Source organism: Alosa sapidissima, chromosome 23, assembly GCF_018492685.1.
Source record: "Alosa sapidissima isolate fAloSap1 chromosome 23, fAloSap1.pri, whole genome shotgun sequence".
NCBI lineage: Eukaryota > Metazoa > Chordata > Actinopteri > Clupeiformes > Clupeidae > Alosa > Alosa sapidissima.
The window spans coordinates 20,450,253-20,476,208 of NC_055979.1; the positions used below are offsets into that span (position 1 = coordinate 20,450,253).

The following is a 25,956-nucleotide window of genomic DNA, read 5'->3' on the forward strand; positions in this document are numbered from 1 at the left end:
TAAACACATCCTAAGGACCCACAATAAATTGTGACATTTGACCACTAGGGGCTCTATGATTAGCAACACTTTCACCTATCGCAACCAAACTTAGTATGTGGACTTGGGACTACATCCTGAGGATGCACAATTAATTTGGTGTGCTTTCACCACTAGGGGTGCTATAATTATCAACACTTTAAACCAAACTTGGTATGTGGACTTAGGAGTACATCTTGAGGACACACAATAAATTCAGTGACCTTCGAATCCAGTCCAGTCCAATTCAAACAAGTCCAATCCAATCTAACACAACACAGTCAAGTCCAGTCCAGTCCCATTCAATCCAATCCCAACTCCTGCTTAACTGCTTGGCCCCCTCATTGCTGCTTGCAGCTATATTTAGAATAAATTCTCTGTTCAAGAAAGGTTCCTGTTCTGGGTGCTGCAGCTACGGGTAGGTGTTTTGTTGACTACAGATTCATATTGTACTACCACAAATTAGACCCCATACTGTGAAGATGCTTTGAAGCTACTTGAAATAATTATAGCTTAGCATGAATAATACTAATCTTAACGAGACCCAGTTCATTCTGTATTGTAGTGGCAAAATTACTGTCCACCATCTACTATACAGCTTTGCTGAAATTATCGTGTACTGTAGATGCAATTCAACAAAAGAGGTAAAGTTTGAATGAGCTTTTGTCTGGTTTTATTTCCTCTATTTGCAAATATGATCCCCGTCACAGTACAGAGCATGTTTCCCTGTACAATGCTAGAAAAGGTCACAGGTACAGCACACAAACATACAAAATATTTTAACAAATTCCTTTTTTTACTTCTTTAAATACGTTGTTTCCTTACCCCTGGTAGTTAACCCCACCATAGCAAAATTGATTCAGTGAAATGTATACAATCTTATTTACAGAGGAATATTTGATCAAAGTGCTTCAGAGTCCTGCTTGTGGTCTCCACTGAGGGACATTTATGTACACTGTTTTACAAATGGAGTGACAGCACTCACCTTATAAAGCTCCTTTTTGCCTTCATCACAGAAACACATAAAAAGCTTTATAAGAACACGCTAGGAGGTAAAGTTCATATGAAAAGAAGGAGAAAACACATCTTATGGACATGAGCATCTAAAATATGAATTTCCTCTCTCAATCAATATTCACATGCGCAAATTAGCGCAGAGACGAATGCGGGGTCCTCAGCCAGGTGTCTTGAGATGACAGGACCTTAGACAGGAAGTGATGTGGGCGATTGGAAGCGGGCAGAAGTTACAGTTGATGTTGGTAAATCCAATAGCTCGTGTGTGATCCAACACTTTGAGGGTGGGGAGCAATTCAACTTATATTCTCAAAAATGTTCCTCCATCTCTTCTCCACCCGAAGAAAAGAAAAATACAACTCTCCAGAAGGCATCTGGTTGTAGCTCTGCTTGAGCAGCAGTCACTGGTAAACAGGAGGGGACACTGGCTAAGGGTGGAGGGTTAGGAGAGGTCATCGTCTGTGCTCACCACTGATATCTAGGAAGGACAGACAGGTCAGCATTAGTATTCTTTGTGGTATGGAATTAAAACCGAAACATGTTGACCTTTTTAAGGGCGATAATTACAATGACAACGGCAAAAAAGTATTGCTCTAGTTGAATGACTAGACAATGACAAGTATTGCTCTAGTTGAATGACTAATATGAATGACAATGGGCACATAAAAACTATAACGATAAAGACGCTAATATCATTTATATGGTGTTATTTTTATAGTTAGTTTCTTAAAAGGACCCAATATAATATATAGGGCAAATCCACGCAAAACTTTCACATCCATAACGGCAACACAATGCCATCGTATTTAGTTTACGTTATGGACGTGACAGTTTTACGTGGAATTGGCCTATTTACGTGGAATTGCCCTATAATACTAAAGTGTCAGTGAAACAGATAAGCCAAAATGATGAGAATAGAGCTGAACAGCTGCAACTGAATCTTCTGGGGCAACAAAGTGCTGTGATGAGCAACTGCACATCATTTCTGTGGTTTTACTGCAGAAAATGCCAGCTCTCAAGAGAGGGCAGGGATTGTGAATTTAAAAAAAAAAAAAAAAAAAAAAAAAAAAAAAAAAAAAAAAATTCACAGTTTGAAACACTGAATTCTACTCAAGCCCTATTGCCCTTACTGCTGGGTACGTGTGTCCGACGGAAGCTGCGTGTCTGCTGATGTCGATGTTAAGGTCCTCCTCTGTGGTCTTCAGGTAAACTGGATTGTCAAAGTTCATGCTTTTCTTATTTTTCGTCTGCCAATTTCTCCACATAAGATAACCACCAGCAACAGCCATGGCAAGAAGCACTGCGAAGAATGCACAGGATTGACATTAATAATGGATGCCTAGAGTTCTACAAGTTATGCAAATCAAACATCTCAACTCAAAAACTGTAATTGAACATGAATACGCCAACATCAATCGAAGTGATGCACTCCTAATGCACGTCAATATTTTATTTTCCACACATATTGCTGAATGAGGCAATCAAGTAGCAATCCTCTGATGCGGAATGTCAGGGTTAAGCATCAAAGCATCCGGACCCAATTTACACAACTCTTAAAACTTGTCAGCAGAACCTCTGCACCGAAAGATTCAGCTCAGCTTGTGACTGGACTGAAAACAAGTCGGATCTAGGGCAGAGTGTTTCCACCTCTGGGGGGGGCAGATACTCACACACGGGCAAAATGGCCCAGGCAGCTGCGGATCCCTTAGCTGAAGAGCTGACCTCGTGCATTGATGCACTTACATTCCCTTCTGGGAATGGAGAGAGAGAGAGAGAGAGAGAGAGGACAGAGTTAATATGGGAAAACCCCAAGTAGCAGAAGAAAAAAAGGACAATATGCCACCTTTAATTCAGAAACAAAAGATCTATAGTAGTTTGCAGGACAAAGACAAAAGGGCAGTATTAAGTTTAAAGCATTTCTGTGCCAGAAACAAGCTGGCCTGCTATGCGCTTAGACTATCAGTTTGATCAAAGCTTGGCTAGCCATGCTGATGCAGAGCCAACATTTCCACAAGAGCAAGTATTCAGCAAACACTAATGGAAGATATGAGTAAGGTAAACGACCGTATGTGATACTGTTATTTTCAAGGGTACACTCTGCTATATATATACTCTCCTATAAATGGACAGATTCAAGAAAACGTGCGTGTGAGGGTGAAGGTCTACTTATTATTGTGAGTCATTTGTGAGATTGTAGGCTTACTAAGCATGTTAAGGCAAGATCATTGGGTATAAATCTAGACTAATCAGCAGAGTGCATTAGGGATTACCTTGCATTGTGGAAAACAAATCATTACCACCACATTCACCATATTTACAACTGCCATTCTGTTTCTTTGGAGAATGCAAGAGCCGTTCTATTCAGGAGAACACAGGATGGGAGGGGAAAAAAATGACTTGCATGATAATTAAAAGCATGAGACAGCATTCCATCACCACCACTAATAAGAGAATCACCAAACCCCAGCAGCACACCACTAATTGAGTCAAGTCATTAACGGAGAGTGAGTGAGTACCTGCAACCTCTACAGGGTCATGCCGTGACCTCATTTACCTTGAGGGGGAGCCGAGGATGACTGTACCTTCCCAGCATCCTTTTGGGCAGTTGGGACATTGACTGTTTTGAGAGGGTAAGAGCCAGAGAGCAAAAGTCTCACGTAACGCCAGAACTGAGAAAAACTGTGGTACTGCAACTTGTTTCAACACTATTATTTGCCACCTATATAGCTGTATTACAGTGTATGCACACCCTCAGTCAAATGACTAAAGAAACACTGTTCATCTGTGTGAAGACTGCAGCAGTAAATAAAAGATGAAGATAAAGATGAGGAACATGGGGCAGCAGAAGAGGAATCCGCACAGCAAAAACACTACAACACTTCCAAAACTGCAGCACAAACAAGGCGCCCTGCTAGCTGAGCGAGGATGTCTCTAAACAGCGTCTTGGGAATTTGTTTCAGTTTAGGTTATTTTTGTCTTCATACAGAAATAACACAATGTAGCAGGCAACAGCCAGAAAAAAAAAGCCACTACACATTGACTGTAACTTGTATGAATGTTTTGTTCCAATATAACATTAGCCATCTCGGGAATATGCTCGCTGTGCAATCAGGCGTTCAGTATGACCTGCAGAGCACACTCAAGCTCTAGTCTAGCTTTGGGCCGGGCTTGGCACAGGACTGACCTGAAATCAACCACAACTCCTGGACACACACTCGTGCTTTTAGAGAACTCATGAATACAGCTCTGCGCCTGAGAAGAGGGCTACAGGAATCTCTGCATCAATTCATACAGCTTGTGCTTGACACCCCTATTGAATGTCTGCCTCTAGCGCAGGAGCTCAGGGCCTTTTGAGTCCTTTCTTATCCTAAACTCAAGGAATCCATGACAGAATACGCCATGGCATTCTCTAGCCATTGCCACCAAAGCAAATACAGGCCTTTCTGCAGCTGACAGTTCTATACTGCTGAAGAGCAGCGTGGGGATAAAAGACTTTTACGGCGCTGAATTTTAAACCATATATGCATTCATGAGGCAGCTGTGATCTCTTGGCCCTCAGTTTGCTACCCCCCCCCCCCCCCCCCCCCCCGCCTCCAATAACCCCCACACCCTCCTTTTCCTTGGCTTTCCTTTCGTTCAGAACTCTTCCAACAAGCCTGAGATGCCAAGTGCTATCCCCTGTACTACTAAATGCTACAGGACTCCACAAGAGTGCGGGGAGGGGGAAGACGGGGGGGGGGGGGATGAGGGAAAGGAAAACATGAAAAACAAATTCAAGCTGAAAGTGGAGCCATCACTCAACCCCGAGAAAGGGGTAGAGGGGGATGACGACACTGAGAGCTTGCACTGGGGAGCTCGTAGCAGAAAAGAACAGAAAAGGAGCTGGAAAGAATGCCCCCTTACACCCCTATTGCTTGAGCAGTTAATCTCCCACAACCAGTGGCTCTGTGCTGGGCTACTTGCCTGGCTTACACGTCCGGCCGTCGGCCCCAAGCTTCCAGCCATCGGGGCAGGCGCACGTGTATTTTGGGGAGTGCTTGTTGATCTGCGGAGCTGGCAGGCACATGTAAGAGCAGCCGCCGTTCTCTTGCTTCTCATTGCACCAGTTCGTTCCTGCAGGACAAGATCACATTGAAAAAGGGGGAGGGTTTTGTTGTTGCGGCTGAAAGAACAAAGGATTCCGCCGAGTGGTGTTTCGGTTTTGTTGCTTTGCTTCTCAGCAGGAGGTTCTCCTCCACTGCTCTGACAGACAACATGTTGACTGAGGTGGTCTGTGCTGATGCTGTACTGATGTGGGCCGACTGCGGAGTTTCTCCTTCACTGCTTTGACAGACAACATGTTGAGCATGAGGTGGTCTCCGCTGAGGGAAACAGACCCTGGACTGCTCCCAGCTCCGACTCAGACCAGATTGGTTCTGGTTCCGGCTGCCACACCGGTCACAATGTGCTACAGGGGGAGGGGGACACCACCCGTATGGAAATCCTAGTCAACCAATTTTACACTGTACTTTCACTTGTCACTACGTGGACACAGTGTTCTGACACACTACATGGATTCTGTAAGTGGTAGGAAATGAGAGGCAAGGGGAATAAGAGGTCCAATTTAATAGTGTGTGACAGGGAGGACTACAGTAATTAAAATCTGTTCAACAAGACTGAACACGCTCTCAAGTTGAAGTCTCATATGGTCTGAGCCAATTCAGTAATTGAAACTGACAAAGTGATTTAAGTGTAAAGGGTAAGAGACAATTCCATAGTGAGGCATCATGTTACACTGAAAACAACAAGTTAAATATTTTAACAGTCAATTAAAAGGTGGACTCACCTGAGAGTTGAATAAGCTCATGATAAACTATAATGTCCTGAGGTTCATTTAAATTACTGGCCAAAACTGTGACATCAGCTCCCGTGAACTTGTTTGCACCATAAATAGCCTCATTCTCCCCATCTGTCCAGAACACACGATCCTGGTAGCAAAATAGATAAAAAGAAAAGAAAAAAAAAAATCAGAATCTTACACGAGTTGTACGCAGTGCAGTAGTTCCACTTTCAGTGAAATATCATACAAGGCTCTCAGTAACAGTCCGAAAATAAGTAGGTTACAGCAATACAATACAATTAAGAGACTGACAAGATTCTTTGCATGAATCACTACAATGATACTAAATACATTCTCTTGCAATCAGTGGAGTACAAACAAAACATTGCTTTGAGACATTCATAGAAATAAAGGCACATCTGGTTGTGTTTTTTTTACCTCAAAGACTGTGAGGGCAAATGGGTGAGCCAGGTAGTTAGAGGACTGAAGTACTTTCTGGCGGTTGTCTCCATTGAAGTCAACGCTGCACAGCATGTGCAGCTTGGAATCCACCCAGTAGAGGCGGCTCTTGATCAGATCTGAGGATGAAATGTTTGTGTAGAGCACAATGTGGAAGATTAGTTTACAAGACACAGTAAAATGAATGAGGATGTTAAAAACTAAACAGTGACCACAAAAACTAAATGAAAAACTAAATTGCTTTAGTGCACAACATTAGCCAACTTTTTGATGCCCATTTGCTATGTGTTTGGAATTTAATACCATAGATTTGACACAAAAGTGAACTTCTCAGATATGGTGTTCTGACTGCAGCCTACACACAAGCACTGTGGCATCAGTTCACCCACCCAGAGTGATCCCATTGGGCCACTGAATGTCCGTCTCGACTAGGACCTGCCGGTCAACTCCATTCATGCCAGACTTCTCAATTGTCGCTGGCTCTCCCCAGTCTGACCAGTACAGAAACCTACAGCAGACCAACACAACGTTATGATCACATCATAGTAACAGTCAACGCCGTTAAGGGCCATTCTCACCAGGAACAATAATGGCAAGAAAGTATCGCTCTAGCTAATATGAACAACAATGTCCACATAGGGTCAATAATGATAACATGAAAAACAATATCGTGGGGGGGGGGGGGTGAACGACAAGCCAATCAGCCCTCCATACATAGGAGGCACGTAACATACCTGAGCACATTTCAAGGCCTCTGAATATTGAGATCAGAGGCAGTACAACTCAATCAAGGCAACAAAAAAAAAACAAGACATTATCTCTAAGTACGTATAATTAAGTATATATACTATTTTGATCCCGTGAGGGGAATTTGGTCTGCATTTATCCCAATCTGTGAATTAGTGAAATACAAAACAGCACACAGTGAGGTGAAGTACACACTAACCCAGAGCAGTGAGCTGCCTGCTACTGCGGTTACAGGTTAGGTGCCTTACTCAAGGGCACTTCAGCTGTGGATGTGGGCATGGGAGAGCAGTGCTCAACCACTTCCCCCGCCCACATTTTTCCTACTGGTCAGGGCTAGTAGGCCACGGCTGCCCCCAAGGTCAATGGTTAACCAGGCTGCCATGTGTGATGTTGTACAATGATTGAAGGTAGAATGAATGGGATAATCCCCATTGATATCTGCTATAGGATCAGGACATCCTTACTTACCCCGAGAGGGGATCAACAGCAATGGAGGCTGGCTCCTTCAGGCCACTGTCAAGCAGGACTCTCTTTTTGGTGCCATTGAAGTTTGCCACTGCAATGCTCTTGCTGCCCAGGTCAGACCAGTAGATGTTCTTATAAATCCAGTCCACAGCAACTCCAACAGGCATCTGAACATCCTCAATGACCTTGATGTGGCTCGAGATCTCCTCTCGCTTATCTAGTCGTGTGCTGAAACACAGTAGGAGTCGTTTTTTTAAACACGGATACCATTGTAGTATGCTTTGGTGCTATTTAAACATTAGGTGGTTGTCTTTGGACTGAAAAGCCAGGTGTGGGGAATTTCCTCATGATGATTTATGCACATCTACTGCTTCAAAACAAGAGCTGTGAGCCTACAAGAATCACCTTATCACAACAACTTTCCTTATTAACCACTACTACGAAGATCACCACTGCATTAGACTCATTCCCTTACTTTGAGTTACATAAAAGGTTTGAGGCAAGCCTCATAATTGTGGTCAGTGTTGCATAACAAGGCTTCATTGATATTTTCACTTGTATCAATTTTCATATTTGAATATCCTGACAAGATTGTCAGAGAAAATGCAGTCTTTGACCACCCTAGGTTCTGTTATTCTAATCCTAGTTATTTAGACAGATTCATTTATGGACCCGTCAATCCCTTTAGCATGCAAAGCACACCATACAACATCAACACATTACAGGATTAAGGCTGAGAAGAGGATGGGGAATTTTGAGTAACTTCTTTCTGGAAACAACTACTAACTTCTTTCTGGAAACTCCTACTCCTACTACTAACTAGGGAGTGTGTTCGGGCTCACCTGAAGATGGCTTTCTGCCCAAGGTCTGCCCAGAAGATCCTCTGTTGGGTGAAATCAGCGTCTAAGGCCACAGTATTCCTCAGCTGCTCTACGATCTGAGTGTACTCCCGCCTCTCCAGGCCCAGCTTACGGATGTCCCTCCGATTGGTGAAGATCAAGCAGGGCTCCTTACCTGCAGGAACACATGCCACAGGAAACACAAGCATGGTTGTGTGAAAAGGGTTCATAAGAGGAAAGGTTCATGCGGAGCCAGAGCCATCCACGGAGCCAGAGTGAGGGCCATATCAATCTCTCATCAGATTACCTTTTACATCACCATTTACAATATTTTATTAATTACACATTCATCCAGAGAAACTGAGCATATTTTAAAATCACACGCGTACTCTTTGATTCCATCAAACCCATGACCCACCTTATCAAGCACACCAAATTACATCACAAAAAATAATTACATTTTCAAAACTGTTACAAAGATAGCCTGCAGAAAGCCTGCACGTTTGGGAAAGATCCAGTTTCCAAAAGGCAAATGGTTTACTTCAATAGCACAATAAAAACAACAACTTTTATTCACTCAAGTTCTCCTCTATCTATCTATCTAGTTTATCTTCTGTGGTCCATTCACAAAAAGATAAGTAGAAAGTGCCGGAATATTACTTTCTTGATGAAGCCGAGAAGCCGCTTGTGTTACCACACAGATGCATGGGACAGCAGATTTCACAGCTTTATGGCCATCTCCCAATTAGACAGTTGTGGCAATTACGGGCAAACCCCGATTGACAACAAAATGTACCAGAGAGGACTTTTAATATGTGGCCATTGATCAGACGCATCTGCTACACTGGGACATGGGGAACAGATGGAAACAGGTTAACTGCTAAAACTGACTGGCTCGGGCGCTTATACAGAAGGCATGGGGTTACTTACCGACAGCCTTGCAGACTCCTGTGGTGGGGTCCATCTGGTAGCCACTGTGGCACTCGCACTTGTACCCTCCTTTCAGGTTAATGCAGATCTGGCTGCAGATCCCTGGGTTCTGACATTCATTGATATCTGTGGAGAGATGGAGGAAGATTACATTTATGGAGATTTATTGTGTAAATTCATGTACAAACAGTTTTTGTTAAGCAAGTTATGTGAAGATGCTCTGGCTAGCGCTGACGTCGCTTTTTCTTATTAACTGATACAGTATGTCACCTCTGTAGCTGCAAGGCTCTCAGGAAGTTTAGATTAGATTACAGATATAACCACATTTTGATCTTCTCTATTCCTCATGTCGAGACAGACTGGGACAATTGAGGAGGACCATTTACATTTTCAGTGTTTTACCAGGCATTACTGTTCTCAGAAATTATTACAGGGTATTCTACAGTGATTATTTAGGTTTAAGAATCTGGGGCTTTTCTGAATTTAAACTGACTAAACACACACACACACACACACACACACACACACACACACACCTCCACAGGTCTTGCGATCAATGAGCTGAAGGCCTGGAGTGCAGTCACACTCATAACCAATCACCATGTCCCGGCAGATATGGGAACAGCCGCCATTGTTGAGCAGACATTCGTTGAGATCTACAGCAGAGAGAAGGCAGATGTGACACATTGTTGGCACCTGTCTAAAGATGTACAGCATTTGAGGGAACAGTTATGATATTAACATAATGCATTCCACACACTTACTATAGTCTCTGAGCAAAACTGCATGCATCACATTATGAAAGACATACCACTCCTGTGACTGACACCCATTCATTCCTTCATAATTCAACATTTAAACTTTGCTTGGGCTGCCTATTTGAGCCATTTTGTTAGGCCTCATTTTGATGGCCCGTAAGCACATTTCAAAATTGAAACTCCAAATTACCTAAGTGCGTTGCTTAGCCTACACTATGTGCACTCTTGCTTTGAATGCCATGGAAACCAAGGGTACTGTACGCCCACAAGGACCTGTTCAATCAAGGCAAAACCCAACCAGTCATTTAATGTTTCATATGAATGGGCAACAGACTATTGATAAATTGCCAGTCCAGTTTGTTCATGTCTGTTGCTCAAAAACATTTTTTACTGAAGTTTTAGTATTTAAATATTTTTTTAAAATAAACTTTAATAAAGGATGCTCTGACTAAATTGGACCAGTTTTCCCACTGACCAACAGCTTGAAATAAGTACTACGGTGTAATTTCTGTAAAGATCCACACCAGATTTAGTAATAATCCATTGAAGACTCAGTGACACAGAGACTGATAAAAACAATTTAACAATTGGCCAGTTGGGAGGTGAAGTGTCCTTGAAAGTGAGCAATAAGCATTATGCAAAAATACCTGTACTGAAAGGCAGAGGTGGTGGACTGGTAGAGATAGTGTGTCCTTGAACCATTAAAACAAACATGCACCTATAGGGCAAATATTAATCCTAACTGTATGTAGGCCACGGTCCAAAGACAGGTTTGCCCCTCGGCTCAAAAGGTGTGATAAAATAAATAAATAAAAAAAATAACAAAAAAAAGCTCCAAATGCCCACATGCGCACTGTGTGCTCTCTAATAACACAAACAGCGCCAGCCTGGCAGGCTGCGGAGTCGGATCCCCATTCCTTAAAACCCCTCATAACTATTGATGACTCCCTATTCCCCTCGCCGTTCATTTTTAAAGGCTTAACATTCTGCCAGTGCGACGGTTTTCTACTCCAGTGGTAATGCACAAGAGTGCAGCGACATGGAGAAACACATTCAGACTAACGCTACTCACTGCACTCCTTGATGGGTTCGTCGCTCCAGTCGGGACAGTCTCGCGCCTTGTTGCACACTTTACTCATCTCGATGCACTCTCCACTCCGACACTTGAACTTGTCTGGGCCGTGGCACTGGGTCACTAAAACACAGACAGAGGGGACACCGAGGAAGATGACTATTCATTACAACCTACACAATTACCGCATCTTAATTCTAGTTACGGTTTAACAATGTGAGCAATATATTGAACTGACCAGCTGATTGTATTGCATTTACAGTGTTCATTAATTCAACCATAAAGTATATTGGACTTGGGCTGTAAAAATGTACACATTTTTAACTCTCCATGTCTCGTATGTTGGTGTACAACAAAAATAGGACATGTGAAACAGTAAGGCTGGATGCCTTGGATTTCAAACATTTGAGACATCCTTGCTTCAGGGGACACCATGATGAAATATGTATGGCACGTACAGTAAGTACGCATCAACCTGACCTGCAAAAACGTCATTTCAGTAGCAATCCAACATGGGCTTCTGACCTGACCTACTTTTTAGGCAGCAACAAGTCACGCAACCTCAATTTCGCCAAAACCACATTTAACCTCAATTGGGCCTCAAGCGTGAAACGAGATGCGTTCTTTGATATTTTTTTTTATTTCCATGTAGCCTAGCTTTGAAAAACATTAGAGAAATGATTCCCCACTCAGCTTTGCCATTCCAGCTGAGACACACAATTAGACACACGGCCTGACGCTGTGGCTGAAAGCAGAGAGAGAGAGGACGTGATTACTCACGGTTTTTACAGTTTACTTCATCAGAGCCATCAGTGCAGTCGCGGATGCCGTTGCACTGTCTGCTGCCGTGGATACAGATGCCGTCCTCACACTTGAATTGGTCGGGCCTGCAGGTGCGGACAGCTGGGGAGGACAAACAGAGGCGGTAAACACACACGCTGACGCTCCTGCACCAGCCCCACACGCACGCTTAAGAAATCCCACCATATGGACTCAGGCTTGCTTTTCTGTCTAGTCATTTGTTTTAGTTTCACTGCAGTCATAAGGGTCATGGCTACAATTGCATACATCTGTTAATAAATTCCAGTCAGTTACCACGGAAATCAGTACACCTACTGCAGTCTCAGATACAGCCCCAAGTGACTTCCTTTGAGACCACATGCGGTGCAGAGAACAACAACTTCTGGGCAGTTGTTATGCTCCCAGGTGGAAGACACGCCAATATGACCTTTGCCACTGCTGCCAATGTAATCTTCTGACAACAGGAATGCCTACTTCAGCACTCCTCCCCACAGAGGTGCCTGCTACTCCTGGAGATCCTTTCCTCATTCAGAATTCAGTTGCAGTCTTAATCCCCACATACCCTTGTGTTCAGCAAGTGGCTTTACCATCGGAATCAGGTGTATTATTATAGGGATTAGACCAACTCCGTGGGGGGTGGGGGCCTCCTGGAGGTAACCTTTAACCTCCACACATCCCACAACGGTTCCCAGAAGACTTACGGCAGTTCTTCTCGTCACTGCCGTCCTTGCAGTCCGGGTCGCCATCGCAGCGCCATTTCCTGTGGATGCACTCGCCCGAGCTGCACTGGACCTCGCTGGACGAGCACTTGGCGGGCGGTGTGGGCCGTCCGCAGCGCTGAGGCGACTCGTCTGACTGGTCCTGGCAGTCCACGTCGTCGTCACAGACCCAGTTGCCCGGGATACAGGTGGCGTTGCCGCACTGGAACTCGGTGGGGCCACACGAGGACGGTGGGCAGTCCTGCTCGTCGCTGCCGTCCCCGCAATCGTCCTCGCCGTTGCACACGAAGTTGGCCGAGATGCAGCGGCCACTGGCACAGGTGAACTCCAGAGGAGCACAGGTAATGTTACCTGAACAAAACACCATAGGAAGATACATCAAATTATAATAAAGAACAAACTAATTATAATATACATGTACAACAAAACTACTGATGCATTAGCTACGTATACAGATGTTTACGTATATGTATACCAGCATGGCTTGTCCAACCACAACTAACTGCTGTCTATGCTTCATCAACTGCACAATCTCAAGGTGCACTTCAGGTGACATGACCAGAAAAGGGAAGACTGCTCAGTGCTCAGGGGAAAGAAACTAAATTTGACACAGACTAGCACTACATCAATGGTCTATGAATAAGTCACTGGCCTTTAAAGCAGACGTTGGTGTGAAATTATATCCATGACATTTGCCTTCACACAAAAGCCTGAGAGGAATATATATGGCATCTTGTTGAGATAAAATTGGACATTAATAATACATATTGTTAACATACATAACAAGTTCAGGATAGACGTTGACAATCTTCGGATGGTCAGTCTTACCACAGAGCAGCTCATCCTCTCCGTTGTCGCAGTCCTTCTCTCCATCACACTTCCAGGAGACGGGGATGCACTGCGTCGAGCCGGCCCCACAGCTGAACTCATTTACACGACACGTCCGGGTGTCTGCGTAACCAACACACAGCAATTAATGCACTCTCTCATTCATTACACACACACACACACACACACTCAAGTTTTATGAATCCTTCATTCAAAAACCTTTCAGAAAAAGTCTGCATGGTCTCCACAGAGGTGCACTAATGTTCAGTATAATTAGCATCAATGGACATTTAAAAGGCTTTTAAAAGGCTGGATTGGACTCAGATTAAAGTGGGCCCCATGCCACCTCACACCCTGAGGACGTGCAACAGGCCCACACCTCCCACAGTGTCCAACACATGCCACAAGCTATTAGTGCGCAGGGAATGCCTAAACCTCCCAGGGTTAATCATGCCAGCCTTCTCAGACAAACACAACTATGCTTGTGCGGTCGGCACTGTTACACAATCAGCTGGAAAATTTCTACTTCTTTACTGTCTGCCGTGTGTTTGTCAACAAATTCAGTGAAGTGAGTAGGTGTGGTGTCATTCCAGCATATTTCTAAGAAAAGTCATTAGTCATTATGCACACAGCAAATATGTAACAGGAAGAATGGATGGCCCAGTCAGTCAAATTGCCCACTCAAAAAGGGTAGAGGCTTGAAGAAATTGGCAGTGACTCATTTGCTATCTCGTAGGGGAATTACATATAGACGGTAGCTTTCCTGACACAAGACACACCACAGTGACACTCCCACATACACACGCCAGCGACTTTATTTAATTTGTTGCTGACAAACCACTCCAAAGTGCTGATTAGCCACTATACAGTATGAGGTCTTGCACCCCCACACACAGACCGGGGGAAAGGTGTTGCCATGGACCCAACACGTGGCTGTGTGGAGTACAAGCACACATACAGTATATTAAGCCAAATGTTTTGGTCCTCAACATAAAGTGGTAGTTGATGACTAAGGTTTGATCTCTCTGGAACTGGTGTAACCTGAGCTAATGCACTGTTGATCTACAGCCATTTCCACAGGCTGGAACAGCTGTTGCTTTTCCACAGCCAAGGGCTGACCGTGTGACTGGCCTGTTCCTCAGGCGCCTTTTGTATGTGCGATAATGCACGTTTGTCAGAGAGGAAGGCTCATTCATACCCGTTATCACTGCACATTGGCAAAATAAAAGCAGACAGCACTCCCTGAGGCCTGTTTGAAAATCAATAGTCAGCTCTGCATCCAGAGACGCAGTGGTCTCACGTCCAAGACATGATCAAGACGGATGTATGGTTAAAAGACCAGGGAGGATTTTAAACAACAAACAAGCTAATAGGATTGGGCTACCCCAAAATGGTATGCAACATAAGTAACTAGGATAAATGATATGTAATTAATGCTGTTATTCCTTGGACTCTCTTGGCAGGCTAACAGAAGTAATGCCTTATTGATAGGAGGCCAGGAGCCAGAGGAACAACCCCACAAAAAACAAACAAGCATCACTTACGGCACACTTCAATGCTCTCGTCGGTGCCATCTTCACAGTCAGGTTCGCCATCACAGTGCCATCGCTTGGGGATGCACTGGCCATTCCGACAGACAAAGTCCACCTGCTCACATGTTTTCCTCACTATATCCATGAAACAAAAGCACAAAAAAAAAAACAATACTTAAAAGCGACCCACAGAATGAGGAGTAACATTGAAGCTACAGTGCAAAAGAGAGCAGGGATCGACATTAATGGTTGCCCGGTTGCCCCTGGCTACCAAATTGTTACAAGTGGTGCTACGCTCTAGAATCTTTCCTGGGAACCGGACTTGGTTGGCTTTGGCCATCAAAACCTTACCTATAAAAGTTAACATTGAGCCTTGGAGGGAGGGGGGGGGGATCATTACTATGATTAAGTACAGTAAGTACATATAGGTATTTATATAATCTGAATTCAAACGAAAGCATAAAGTAAATACAAAATATTTTAATGAGTGCTAACACACACACACTTTTAGGCCTCACTTCAAAAACATAATGCAGGGAAAAACACCATGCGCACACACACACACACACACACACAGAAACTCTTACAAGCATTAGTCTTCTGAATCACAATGAAGGAAAACAAAGGCATGAAAATGTCACAAACCCTTAAGCACCTGATCTGAAATCAGGATAAACATGTTCACAGTTTGTGTTTCCGTCTGAGTCATCAGGACCTTGGAGCAACAACTGGTGCCCGAGCTGCTTGTGTGCCAACCTCTTATGAATCGTGAGGCCCAGAGTTAGTGCCAAAATTAAGTCAGACTCTGTCTGTTTCAATTCCACACTCCTTGCAAATCTCTTTCCTGAGACCCGTGGGCACAGTCACAAACAGTGGATTTGCAAAGACATTATCTTTGTTCTGAGGATGTTCATTATATTTGTTCTGAGGTTCATTTCAATGCTTATTCCTTCTGTAGGCTATGCCTTGTTTACAGGAGTAATTAATTTCAGGGTAATTTAACAAGGTAAACACACTGAATACACATTAACTGAATTCAGCAACAATGTCTAAGAGTATCAAAGTCTTCCATACTTAGCTTGTATAGAAAATATGAGGTCAACTGTTCTGAATGGCAGACGGCAAACAGCCATAAGGCAGGCAGCCAAAGTAACTGGTGGGGCAGGCCAGCACCTGATATTTACACCTGCTCACTCAATGGAGAGACCCTGGGCAAGGGCACTGAAGTTAACACTGGCGGCCAGCTTTGAGGAGAACTGTGCCTTCCGTACGCTACGAGCTCCCGGGTTTTTAGGGGTCTTTTTCCTGTCTGCTTGTGCCCCGAGAGCATACTCGGAGGCCGTTGTGGCCTGTGGCTGGAATGGTAATAAGTGTCAGGAGTTGTTCCTCTGCCATCGATCAGTATTCATGTCACAGGAGGGACACTCGGAGAGGAGTGCTGAAGAGAGGGCAAATTGGGAACAGCTTTTCCAGTCGCATCCCAAATGCAAATGTCACAATAGTCAACGTTTCCTGGCTCAATACAGTATTTACTACACATTTTTATGCAGTATTTTTTATATTCAAATGTATTGAAATATACAACAACACGATGAATTCATGTCCACTATAAAGCTGCAAATACACAATTAATGACCCACACATTAAAGGCACACTATGCAAGAGTTTCACCTTTATGAAGCCAATTTGATGGTAAACGAACTTGTAATAGGCAAATCGTTCACCTAGCTATACAGCATAGACGTAGCGAATCCCTACCGAGAAAACAAGCCATGCAACTTTCAAGAGTTGCACCCCGCCAAACCTCGCGAGAATCGTGAAACATTACCTTGTCAGTAGATATAGCTCGAGAGAGTTTTTGCCTGTTGTTAATCCTTCACCTCCACAACAAAAGCATTTGCACTGTGTACAGGGGGGATAAGTCGGGAGAAGTTTGCTATTCACAATAGCAGAGGAACATATAAATACATCCCGACTATAGAGGGAGCTGTACACTAGCCAAAAATACCTAAACCTGCATAGTATACCTTTAATGACAAATGACCCACATCTGAATTTGAAAAATTTCTTACAAAGGATCTGCAGCATTGTGAACAGAGTGGTGTTGACAGCCTATAACAATTTGATACAACCAGCTGAGCAGAGACCTTGAATCTGCATAGAGCAGGATCAAAGCAGGCAGGAACAGCAGCGCTCACACACAACATGGAAGTCCCAGGAGAGCCCTGCTCTGGTGCATGGAGACGTTCATGCAGAGAGAGAGACACACACACACACACACACACACACATCTTTTGCTGTGCCTAAACGCGTGCCTCTATGTGCTTCATGTTGCTTCAGATAAAAGCTTCTGCTAAATGTATCAAGGTAAAAAGCTGGCAGAATTTCTTAGCAATTCAGCATGGAAATGGCAACATTTCCAATCATATTTTTGCTTAAACTTAAGAATCCTTGCCATTTTCCTCAGACAGTCAAACTAGTTCAAATGAGCTGAAATGTTTTTTGCAGCTCTGGGAAGATCCCCACTTTTGTCGCCCAACTGCAAAGTCACATGCGCACTTTTGGAAGGGGAGGCAAACTCCATGTACGGATGAGGCCCAGTCAGTCAGCTGATCTTTACTCAACACAGTGGACGGCATCCAAAGCAAAAACAACCAGCTGCAGCCTGGCGTTTCTCACGGCGGTTCAACAACGCATGTGTGGAATCCTTCTATCAAACTCACACACTGCACTTCGTCTCATTCTCATTTCAGTGCCAGGCCCTTCCTCCTCCTTTCATATTTGTTCATCTATCCCTCCCTCCCTCAGCCCAGATTCCCTCCCTTTTTCACCCTCCTCCCAAGACTCAATTCATGACCCAGAAAACACATAGATGGAAGATGTGCCTCATACAGATGGAAACCTCTGCACTGATGCCATTTTTAGCACTCGTTTAACATCCAGGAAGAACATGGGATTTGGGGTTGGGGGGGGGGGGGGGGGGTAGGGGTTTTGGCTCGCTATCGAACTACTGGGCTGGCAGTGCACAGGGGCATCATGCTGACCGGTCAATACAATGCTCACTCGTGAGGGACACAGGTGCTGAGCTGCTCGACTGAGCGGCGAAGCAGAAAACCCTGCAGAGGACCGGGGGGGGCTACAGTGCACAGCCAAACCTGTAATGACCTTCTGCAGCAGTTAGAGATGGGGGCAATACTTCTGTGTCCCTCTATGTATAGTAACAAAGGTGGCTTGTCTCTCTCTCTCTGCGTCTGTGTGTGCACGTGTGTGTGTGTGTGTGTGTGTGTGTGAGAGAGAGATTATGTATACCTTACTCTCAATTGATTGTATTATTTTTTAAAAGAATGTTTTTGCCATGCATTTCTGATTGACTAAAAGGGTACATGAGTGAGGTGTGCACAGAGAAAGAAAGAAAGAAAGAAAGAAAGAAAGAAAGACTCACCACAGGTGTTCTCGTCGCTGCCATCGGTGCAGTCCTCGTCTCCATCACATTTCCACACGGAGGGGATGCAGCGGCCGTTCCCACACTGGAACTGCGAGGGCTCGCACTGCGTCTGCGTCTGCATGCCTGAGGAAGTGGAGGGGAGAAGGAGAAGAGTACCTGATTACTTCCAGAAAGACCCATCCACAGCCCCAGTGACCACAGTTAATGTGGTGTTAAGGTCTCCGTACTGGACAGGGACCCAACAGAACACTGAACAATGAGTGAAAAGACGGAAGACAATGACTGCATTATTAGGAACACTGGGGCAGATATCTCCATGTTTTTGTGCACAGTGTAGCAACTGTATAATGTTGCATAGGCTCATAGTTGTGCACAGTGTAGCAACTATATAATGTTGTATAGCCTCATATTTGTGCACAGTGTAGCTACTATATAATGTTGCATAGCCTCATATTTGTGCACAGTGTAGCTACTATATAATGTTGCATAGGCTCATATTTGTGGCTCTGGATATTTGACCCCTGTTATATCCAGCCAATAGCATAAATCCAGTGATGCCTAGACTATAAAGGAATATTTAAACAAGTTGTTGCATATAATTGAAATGATTAAGCTGTGTTGCAATCACATGGAACAAATATCAGGGCAACACATCAGTTTAGAATGAGATGTGCTGTTAAGTTCAATACCTTAATTATCTTCAGGAAATTTAAATCTAATCATTTCATGCACTTGCAAAAAAATAATTAATCTATAATGTTTTAATCAAACAAAACACCCGTTTTCAGATCTGTCCACCGAATGATCTGTACCTAGTGAGCAGTTAAGGTCATATCTGAAAATTCAATTAACAATCTGATCAGGGCACATTTTAAATATTCATAGCAAACTACCCACAGTACAGCTCTGCAATCTTGCATGTCTGCATTATTTAAATGTAAGATTTTACTGTATTTTTATCTGGCAAACTTATCATTTGTGCGGACCCAATGATGGGGAGTAGCCTAACTCAAAAAAATGTTGTTAGAATATTTACTTAAGCCATTATCAGCTCTGACAGATGTTTTGCCACTACAAAACTGAGGGAATACTGATGTGGCCTGAGGGTCAAGCGCCATATGCAGTCAAAACTAGCGTGAGCAATGTCATGTGACATTCTCCCCTAGAACCATGGATGGCCATAAAAAGGAAAAGTAGTTTATTTGGGATGTTCATCCAAGAGGAAGCACAGCAAGACTAAAACCTACCACAAACATCAATTGTCTTGAACTCTCAAGGAGACGTCTTGATTTGGCTGATTTCTACTGTTCGTTTCTGCTAGTAGGTGTATTGGTTGAAAGAAATCAAAAAGCACCTTTTATTTCGCAAAGGTAGGCCTAGGCCATTGACGCTTGAGGAGTGTGGTGATTACCACTACTCCGGTTTAACTTTAAAGACAGAACCTTTCTTTGATCTCGTGCGAATTGCTCAGTCTTCCGTTGACTGAACAGCTGTCCGGAGGTGTAGGATACCTAACGTTTGAGTTGATTCACAATATAGGCTTTGTTGCGACAACACCCCTCCCATTTTATGGTTGCGTATTCTACATTGATACATGTAGGCTATTGGTTACCACACATGAAGAGCCTGCTTTTGATAAGAATTATAGACTAGGCTAGGCCTACTTTACAACTCAACATTAAGTAAGCCTACCGTAATCAAAAGGGCAACCATGCTTTTGCCTGGTTTCAGTTTACCATGCAGCCAAGACACGTTGTTTGGGAAATGACACACACGCAGGTTACCTGACTAACCTGTAGTGTTCCAGTGGCGTGGACCTGCCCCGCCTCCGTTTGCAGAATGTGAAAAATAGTGCGGTGCAGAGAATGTGATTAGGCTACTGACGTGTGAAAATTATTCAAGGACGCAAGTTCAGCAGTCTGATCTTGGCTACGTTAAGTTATGCAACAGGCCTCCGACAAGTCAATCTGCCAACTAATTTTGTTCAAAGGGAGGAATCAAAATTATTCAGGTAGAGGCCTGGAAATGCTGCCCAGCTACAGGGCCTACTAACATAGGCTAATACAGAACTGCGAGTGTAGCGGAATCGGAGACTGGCCCTGGTTATTCTCTTGGGATTCCAAACCAGGGCAAACGACCCACTAATTGAAGTTACCTGCTTATTAATTAGACAACACCCTCCTCATTCACCTTGGCACCTTCAACTCAATGAAGCTAAATATGGGGTAAGCCCACGGACTGGGCATTTAATAAGCTAACCAAATCAATGTAGACTCGGCCCCATCTTTGCGAATAAATAAATAAATTATCCCGAGTATGAACTAAGCTAAAATAGACTATGAAAAATAAACGTATTAAAGCCAACGCACACAAACATCAATAGGATAAATGCATTCAGTGTTGGATGAAAAGAAAACGCCCCTACAAGCTCTCTGCATTTTGTGCGTCTTTTGTATTGAAGATTTAATGTGCAAATTGCAATCAGGCCTATGTTCCGTCGCATTTAACCAGAGTCGGTGATCCATTTATAAAATTAAAGACTGCCCGAGTCAAGTACGGCGCACAAATGAAGATATCTTCGCCACAGCAAACACATGTTACTGTGTAGACGTTGGGTATAACGCAGGCTTTACATTTAGGCTACTCGTTGCACTGATTTAATGCCTTCACCATATTCCCACGCCGAAGGCAGCTTAACACTAGGAAATGAGAGCTTTCGATCCTTCGTCAAGTGTGGCTAAAGAATAAGAAACACATTCCCCGTGCGCAAGAAATGAATGTAATGCTGAGTCTTCGTTAACGGCAGCGGTTTGTGTTCATCTTCTAGGCAGGCTACTCACCTCGAACATATCCACACAGACATACTGGCAGAATAAGAAATCCCAGAATAGACGTGACCATTTCGTGGTATTGCTGAGCAGTGCGCCCGTGGCCTCGTCCTCCGCTGATATTGTGGCACAACCGATCCGTCCGTGTGGCGACAAACAGAAACGCCCGCAAACCACGCGCCTTTATCTCATTTAGATCCCCTTTAATAGCTCCAACCTCTCAAGTTGGCCATACAACTGCAGTCCATGTCCTAATTTAATGATAGCGTGAACCTGCAGCAAATAACCGCGCCGGTAGAGTCTAGGCTTTCCTCCTCTCAGTGTCATGTATTTAACTTAACCCTTTGTTCCCCTCTCCCGCATATTAAACAGTTCACACACACTACCTAGACACCCATTCATTGCCTGACGTTCAGCATCCACATACAAATACTCATGCAGAGCACTGTAATTGATGAGATCTCAGGGGATATGCCTACATCTTAAAGTGTTAGGATAAAAGAAAATGTTTTGATTTCATATGAGGTAAAAGCATTGTGTGGGGATACATAATTATCTGTATTTTGTCGATGATGCTATGGTTTTGTTGTGGTAATTTATAGCCCTGCAATTCATATAAATATGATATTTCTTGCCGAATTATATAAGGAGTGATATTGGCATTAGAGTCAGGCAGTGGCAATAGGGAGACAAGACCTCACATTGTAGCCTACATTTGCAGATGGAGAGAATTTAGCTTACGTTGTTGATTCACCAGACTGACTTGATCAGAAAAGCCTGAAATCAAAATGAGCGTAAGTACTTTCTTTCAGGTTGATAGGGGGAGTATTTTTTTTTTGTCAACCCAGTCTACATATTCAGACACTTCAGGACAGAGGGGTGACATGCTACCCTAATCAGTGCTGTTCTGCTTATCTGGAACAGATGTTTGGTGACGAAGAATGTACAAGAATAACAGTTATATAATGACCTTGAAGGCAGACATCCAGCAGTCAGTGGAAACATACTACGTTTAACACACCAAACCCTGGTGGTTAGCCAGGTAGGCCTACATCAGAATGTGCTTTGCTCTTTGATTATGAAACTGAACCGTCAAGTGTTGCTCTAACACTGTTGACATGTTGTACTTCTCAGATAATATTTAATATAAAAAATATTTAAAGTGGATCAAGAAATTAGAATTTATTCCTCATGTACAAGTTACTGAATCATAAACATGTGTAATAATAAGACAAACATTCAGAGTATTGAACATACCTGGTTGCTCAGCCTCAGACACAGAATGTCCACACAGAATAGGATGGTTTTACTATCTTTCCCTTAAACACCCCGTTTAGTGGTTTAGTTAATGATTTCAGACATAGGGTATTAATGACTAAATGGAATGTTGTGTTTACACTTGTCGGGATCACATAATGAGGATTCATGGCTGGAGGACTGTAAGTATCTATGAATGGTTGGTCTATCACCTCTAGGAGTTGCCTGCAGCTTGATCAGAATGCCAATGTTTCTGAGATGTTTACTAAAATCTCTGAGACCATTAGGCCACTCACTCTTGAGACCATTCAAATGAATCCAAGCAACCTCTGTGTGAAAATCCATGATAGAGAAACAAGGAGACATAGAATAGAGATATACAAAAAGACAGATGGGGAGTGAGAAAAGTCAACGAAGTGAAACGTAGCAACCCTGAAATGGTTGTAAAGGCATGCTCTTTAAACAACTGATTACTGCAGAGCAATGAACGCATAGGGCACTTAGTTTAACCCTTGTGTTATCCTCAAATCTTACCGACACTCTTTAACCTTGGGGTCAATTTGACCCCAGCTAAATAAACCCTCAGAAAATTATTATAATTCATATTGTTACCCAGTTTTTTTTTGTGACAGGTACTTAACAAGAGTGGAATAGCCACCACCAAAAGCCCTACAAAACAATCCCACCCCCCACCCCCCCACACCCCTTTATGAACCTTGGAACCCTGGCTGGCAATATTGCCCATCCAGTGTCAGCAGCCCAAATGCTTGCTGTTGCTTCCCCTTTTGACTTATACAGTCCTGCCAAAATGACTTATATGTAATAAGTACTTGTGTATGTAATAATGATAATAACAATATGTTCTCATACTATTCAAATAAAAATATATCCATAATGTGTCAAATATTCATGTATCCTATGTTTCATACAGCTGGGGTCAAACTGACCCCAAGGAACATCAATGTACAAAATATTTGTATAGGACATTGAAAACATATCATTGTACAAATTTCATGCTAACTCTGTTGTACCCTTCAATTGAGGAAAAGTCATGAAACATGAAGCAAAAAAAAAAAAAAGTGAACCATATATTTTATGATGTTAAACGTTGCTTGGGGTCAAATTGACCCCAAGGATAACAGGAGGGTTAAAGGAGAATTCCGGTGTGATATTGACCTAAAGTGTATTGAAACATGATACCAAGTGTGAACGTATGTCTCATAGCCCATCTCGGCTTGTCCCCTGCACTCCAAAATCTGGCGCTAGTTAGCCGATGCTACCAACAGCTTTTTCAATAGTGGTGCTTCGGCATCGGGCTAGCCATGCAAATAAATCACTGTTTTACACCCATTTACGAGGCTCAATGTATCTCCACACTTCATTGGTAGACTTCCGAGGGCCCTGACATTTAAAACGAGACATTGAGAACTTTGAAAAAGCACTGGTAGTTTACTTACAAGACGATTTATACAGACAGTATCTTCACGAAGTTTAGCGTTTGCAGCCATCTTGAATTTAGTCACGATAAGTCGAGCAACGAGTAAGAATGAACAGGTATGATAAGGGATCAGATTCCAAAAATAATTCAGTGGAAATGCATGGATTCCAGTTTCCTCCAGTAGCAGCAACTGGAATCCATGCATTTCTACTGAATTATTTTTGGAATATTAGCCCGATGCCGAAGCACCACTATTGAAAAAGCTGTTGGTAGCATCGGCTAACTAGCGCCAGATTTTGGAGTGCAGGGGACAAGCCGAGATGGGCTATGAGACATACGTTCACACTCGGTATCATGTTTCAATACACTTTAGGTCAATATCACACCGGAATTCTCCTTTAAAAGGCGGGCAAAGGGCTAAATCCACAAACAAAGTCAAAAATATTTGGTTCATACAGAAATCTGAAAACTTAAGCCTAAATCTCATGTTGTTTGAGGGAAACTGAAGAGATGATAAAGGGATCTCCTTTAAAATGTTCTTTTGATATGGGAATATCATCTCGTGAACAGTTCCAGCTCTCATCTGGCACAGGTCTACTGAAGTCTTATACTCCTGGGCCAGGCCTACCATCTATAAAAATGAACACAGGATTAGTTTTAATTATATTTTATGGGGTTTTTTTTTTTGCCTTTATTGAGATAGAACAGTGAACAGAGTGACAGGAAGTGAGTGGGAGAGAGACATGGGACGGGTTCCGGAAATGACTGGGTCTGACTCAAACCCTTGTTCCCGTGGGCACTTGGGCCCAAATGTGGCGTGGTCGCTGTAGCCAGTTGCACCACAGCGTCTCCATGAACACAATATCTGTTGTGAGCCTGTATTTTGTAATGGATCTGATAGAGAGAATTATGCATAAGACTGGTCAACTATCACACCTATAGTATGAACATAGTTAGCGGTGGTAGTGTAGTGTTTAAGGAGCTGGGCTAGCATGCAGTAGCCTGAACGTTGTGGGTTCAATTCCCGGCTTCCACCGTTGTGCCCTTGAGCAAGGTACTTAACCTCAAGTTGCTCTGTAATCCCTTGTAATATAGTTGACATATGTCAGTCACTTTGGACAACAGTGTCTGCTAAATGAGTAAATGTACAGGTTAACCAGTATGTTGGTATGTATGCCTCTGTGTGGGTTTGGTTCCCCCAGGAAAGACTGCACCTCAGTCTGCCTCCATCCTGTACTGTGCTGCACTCCAGCCTCTCCTCTGCCTGCCTGCCTGCCAGTCACCTTGCTGTCTTGTGCTCATCTCACTGCAATTTGCAATAGGTTTCTTTGTTCATTGTTAGAGTGGACATACAGTATCTACGGTTTCAGTTAATCTAAATAAACATGAACACTTTTCTTTATGATGTAGCATCGTAATGCATAATACAAAACAATATATGTTTTCTTCATTCTGAACCTATACATTATACATATACATACTAAATTGCATTATTATATATATTTAGCAGAAATGTACAATGACCTAGTATTGCTAAATTGCAAATGCAATGTGTAACATTTCTGTGTTTGAGTAGAAAAGGATAAGGGATTGGAGGCAATATAGACAGCCTGTTCATCTAAGTATAAGTAAGTATATATACTTTTTTGATCCCGTGAGGGAAATTTGGTTTCTGCATTTAACCCAATCAGTGAATTAGTGAAACACAAACAGCACACAGTGAACACACAGTGAAGTGAAGCACACACTAATCCCGGCGCAGTGAGCTGCCTGCTACAATGGCGGCGCTCGGGGAGCAGTGAGGGGTTAGGTGCCTTGCTCAAGGGCACTTCAGCTATCTATTTATCTATTCAGCTTCATCTATTCATTGACATAGAAGCTGCTTCTTTGCATATTTGATTTATGATAATAAGAAATAGAAAATATTATACTGAGGCTTTTCAAGAGAAGCCACTCTGATGATGTTAGTGTGATAACACATTTTTGC

General features: G+C 43.2%; 1 protein-coding gene across 4 annotated transcripts; it reads right to left on the reverse strand.

The window, feature by feature from the left end:
• Positions 1-674: 674 nt before the first annotated feature.
• Positions 675-21,586, reverse strand: vldlr (very low density lipoprotein receptor). 4 transcript variants are annotated; one of them, XM_042081042.1, is made up of 20 exons: positions 21,287-21,586; positions 18,444-18,569; positions 15,014-15,136; positions 13,470-13,592; positions 12,624-12,992; positions 11,902-12,024; positions 11,122-11,244; positions 9,828-9,947; positions 9,292-9,417; positions 8,365-8,536; positions 7,526-7,750; positions 6,700-6,818; positions 6,290-6,429; positions 5,858-5,999; positions 4,996-5,145; positions 3,587-3,649; positions 3,303-3,389; positions 2,703-2,783; positions 2,163-2,332; positions 675-1,510 (listed from the first exon to the last, which is right to left on the reverse strand). In XM_042081042.1, exons 1-20 carry the CDS (start codon positions 21,345-21,347, stop codon positions 1,475-1,477), a joined length of 2,679 nt encoding a protein of 892 aa, XP_041936976.1. In that variant the 5' UTR covers positions 21,348-21,586; the 3' UTR covers positions 675-1,474. The 4 variants fall into 4 exon arrangements, with proteins under 4 accessions (XP_041936976.1, XP_041936977.1, XP_041936978.1 ...); XM_042081043.1 differs by lacking the exon at positions 3,587-3,649; XM_042081044.1 differs by lacking the exon at positions 3,303-3,389.
• Positions 21,587-25,956: the final 4,370 nt, after the last annotated feature.

Coding starts and splice junctions, on each gene's coding strand:
- vldlr (XM_042081042.1), bottom strand. CDS start 21,347: ATGGTCACGTCTATTCTGGGATTTCTTATTCTGCCAGTATGTCTGTGT. Junction 15,137..18,443: donor CAGCGACGAGAACACCTGTG/GTGAGTCTTTCT, acceptor TCATGGATATAG/TGAGGAAAACATGTGAGCAG. Junction 8,537..9,291: donor AGGAGTCTGCAAGGCTGTCG/GTAAGTAACCCC, acceptor GTGTTCCTGCAG/GTAAGGAGCCCTGCTTGATC.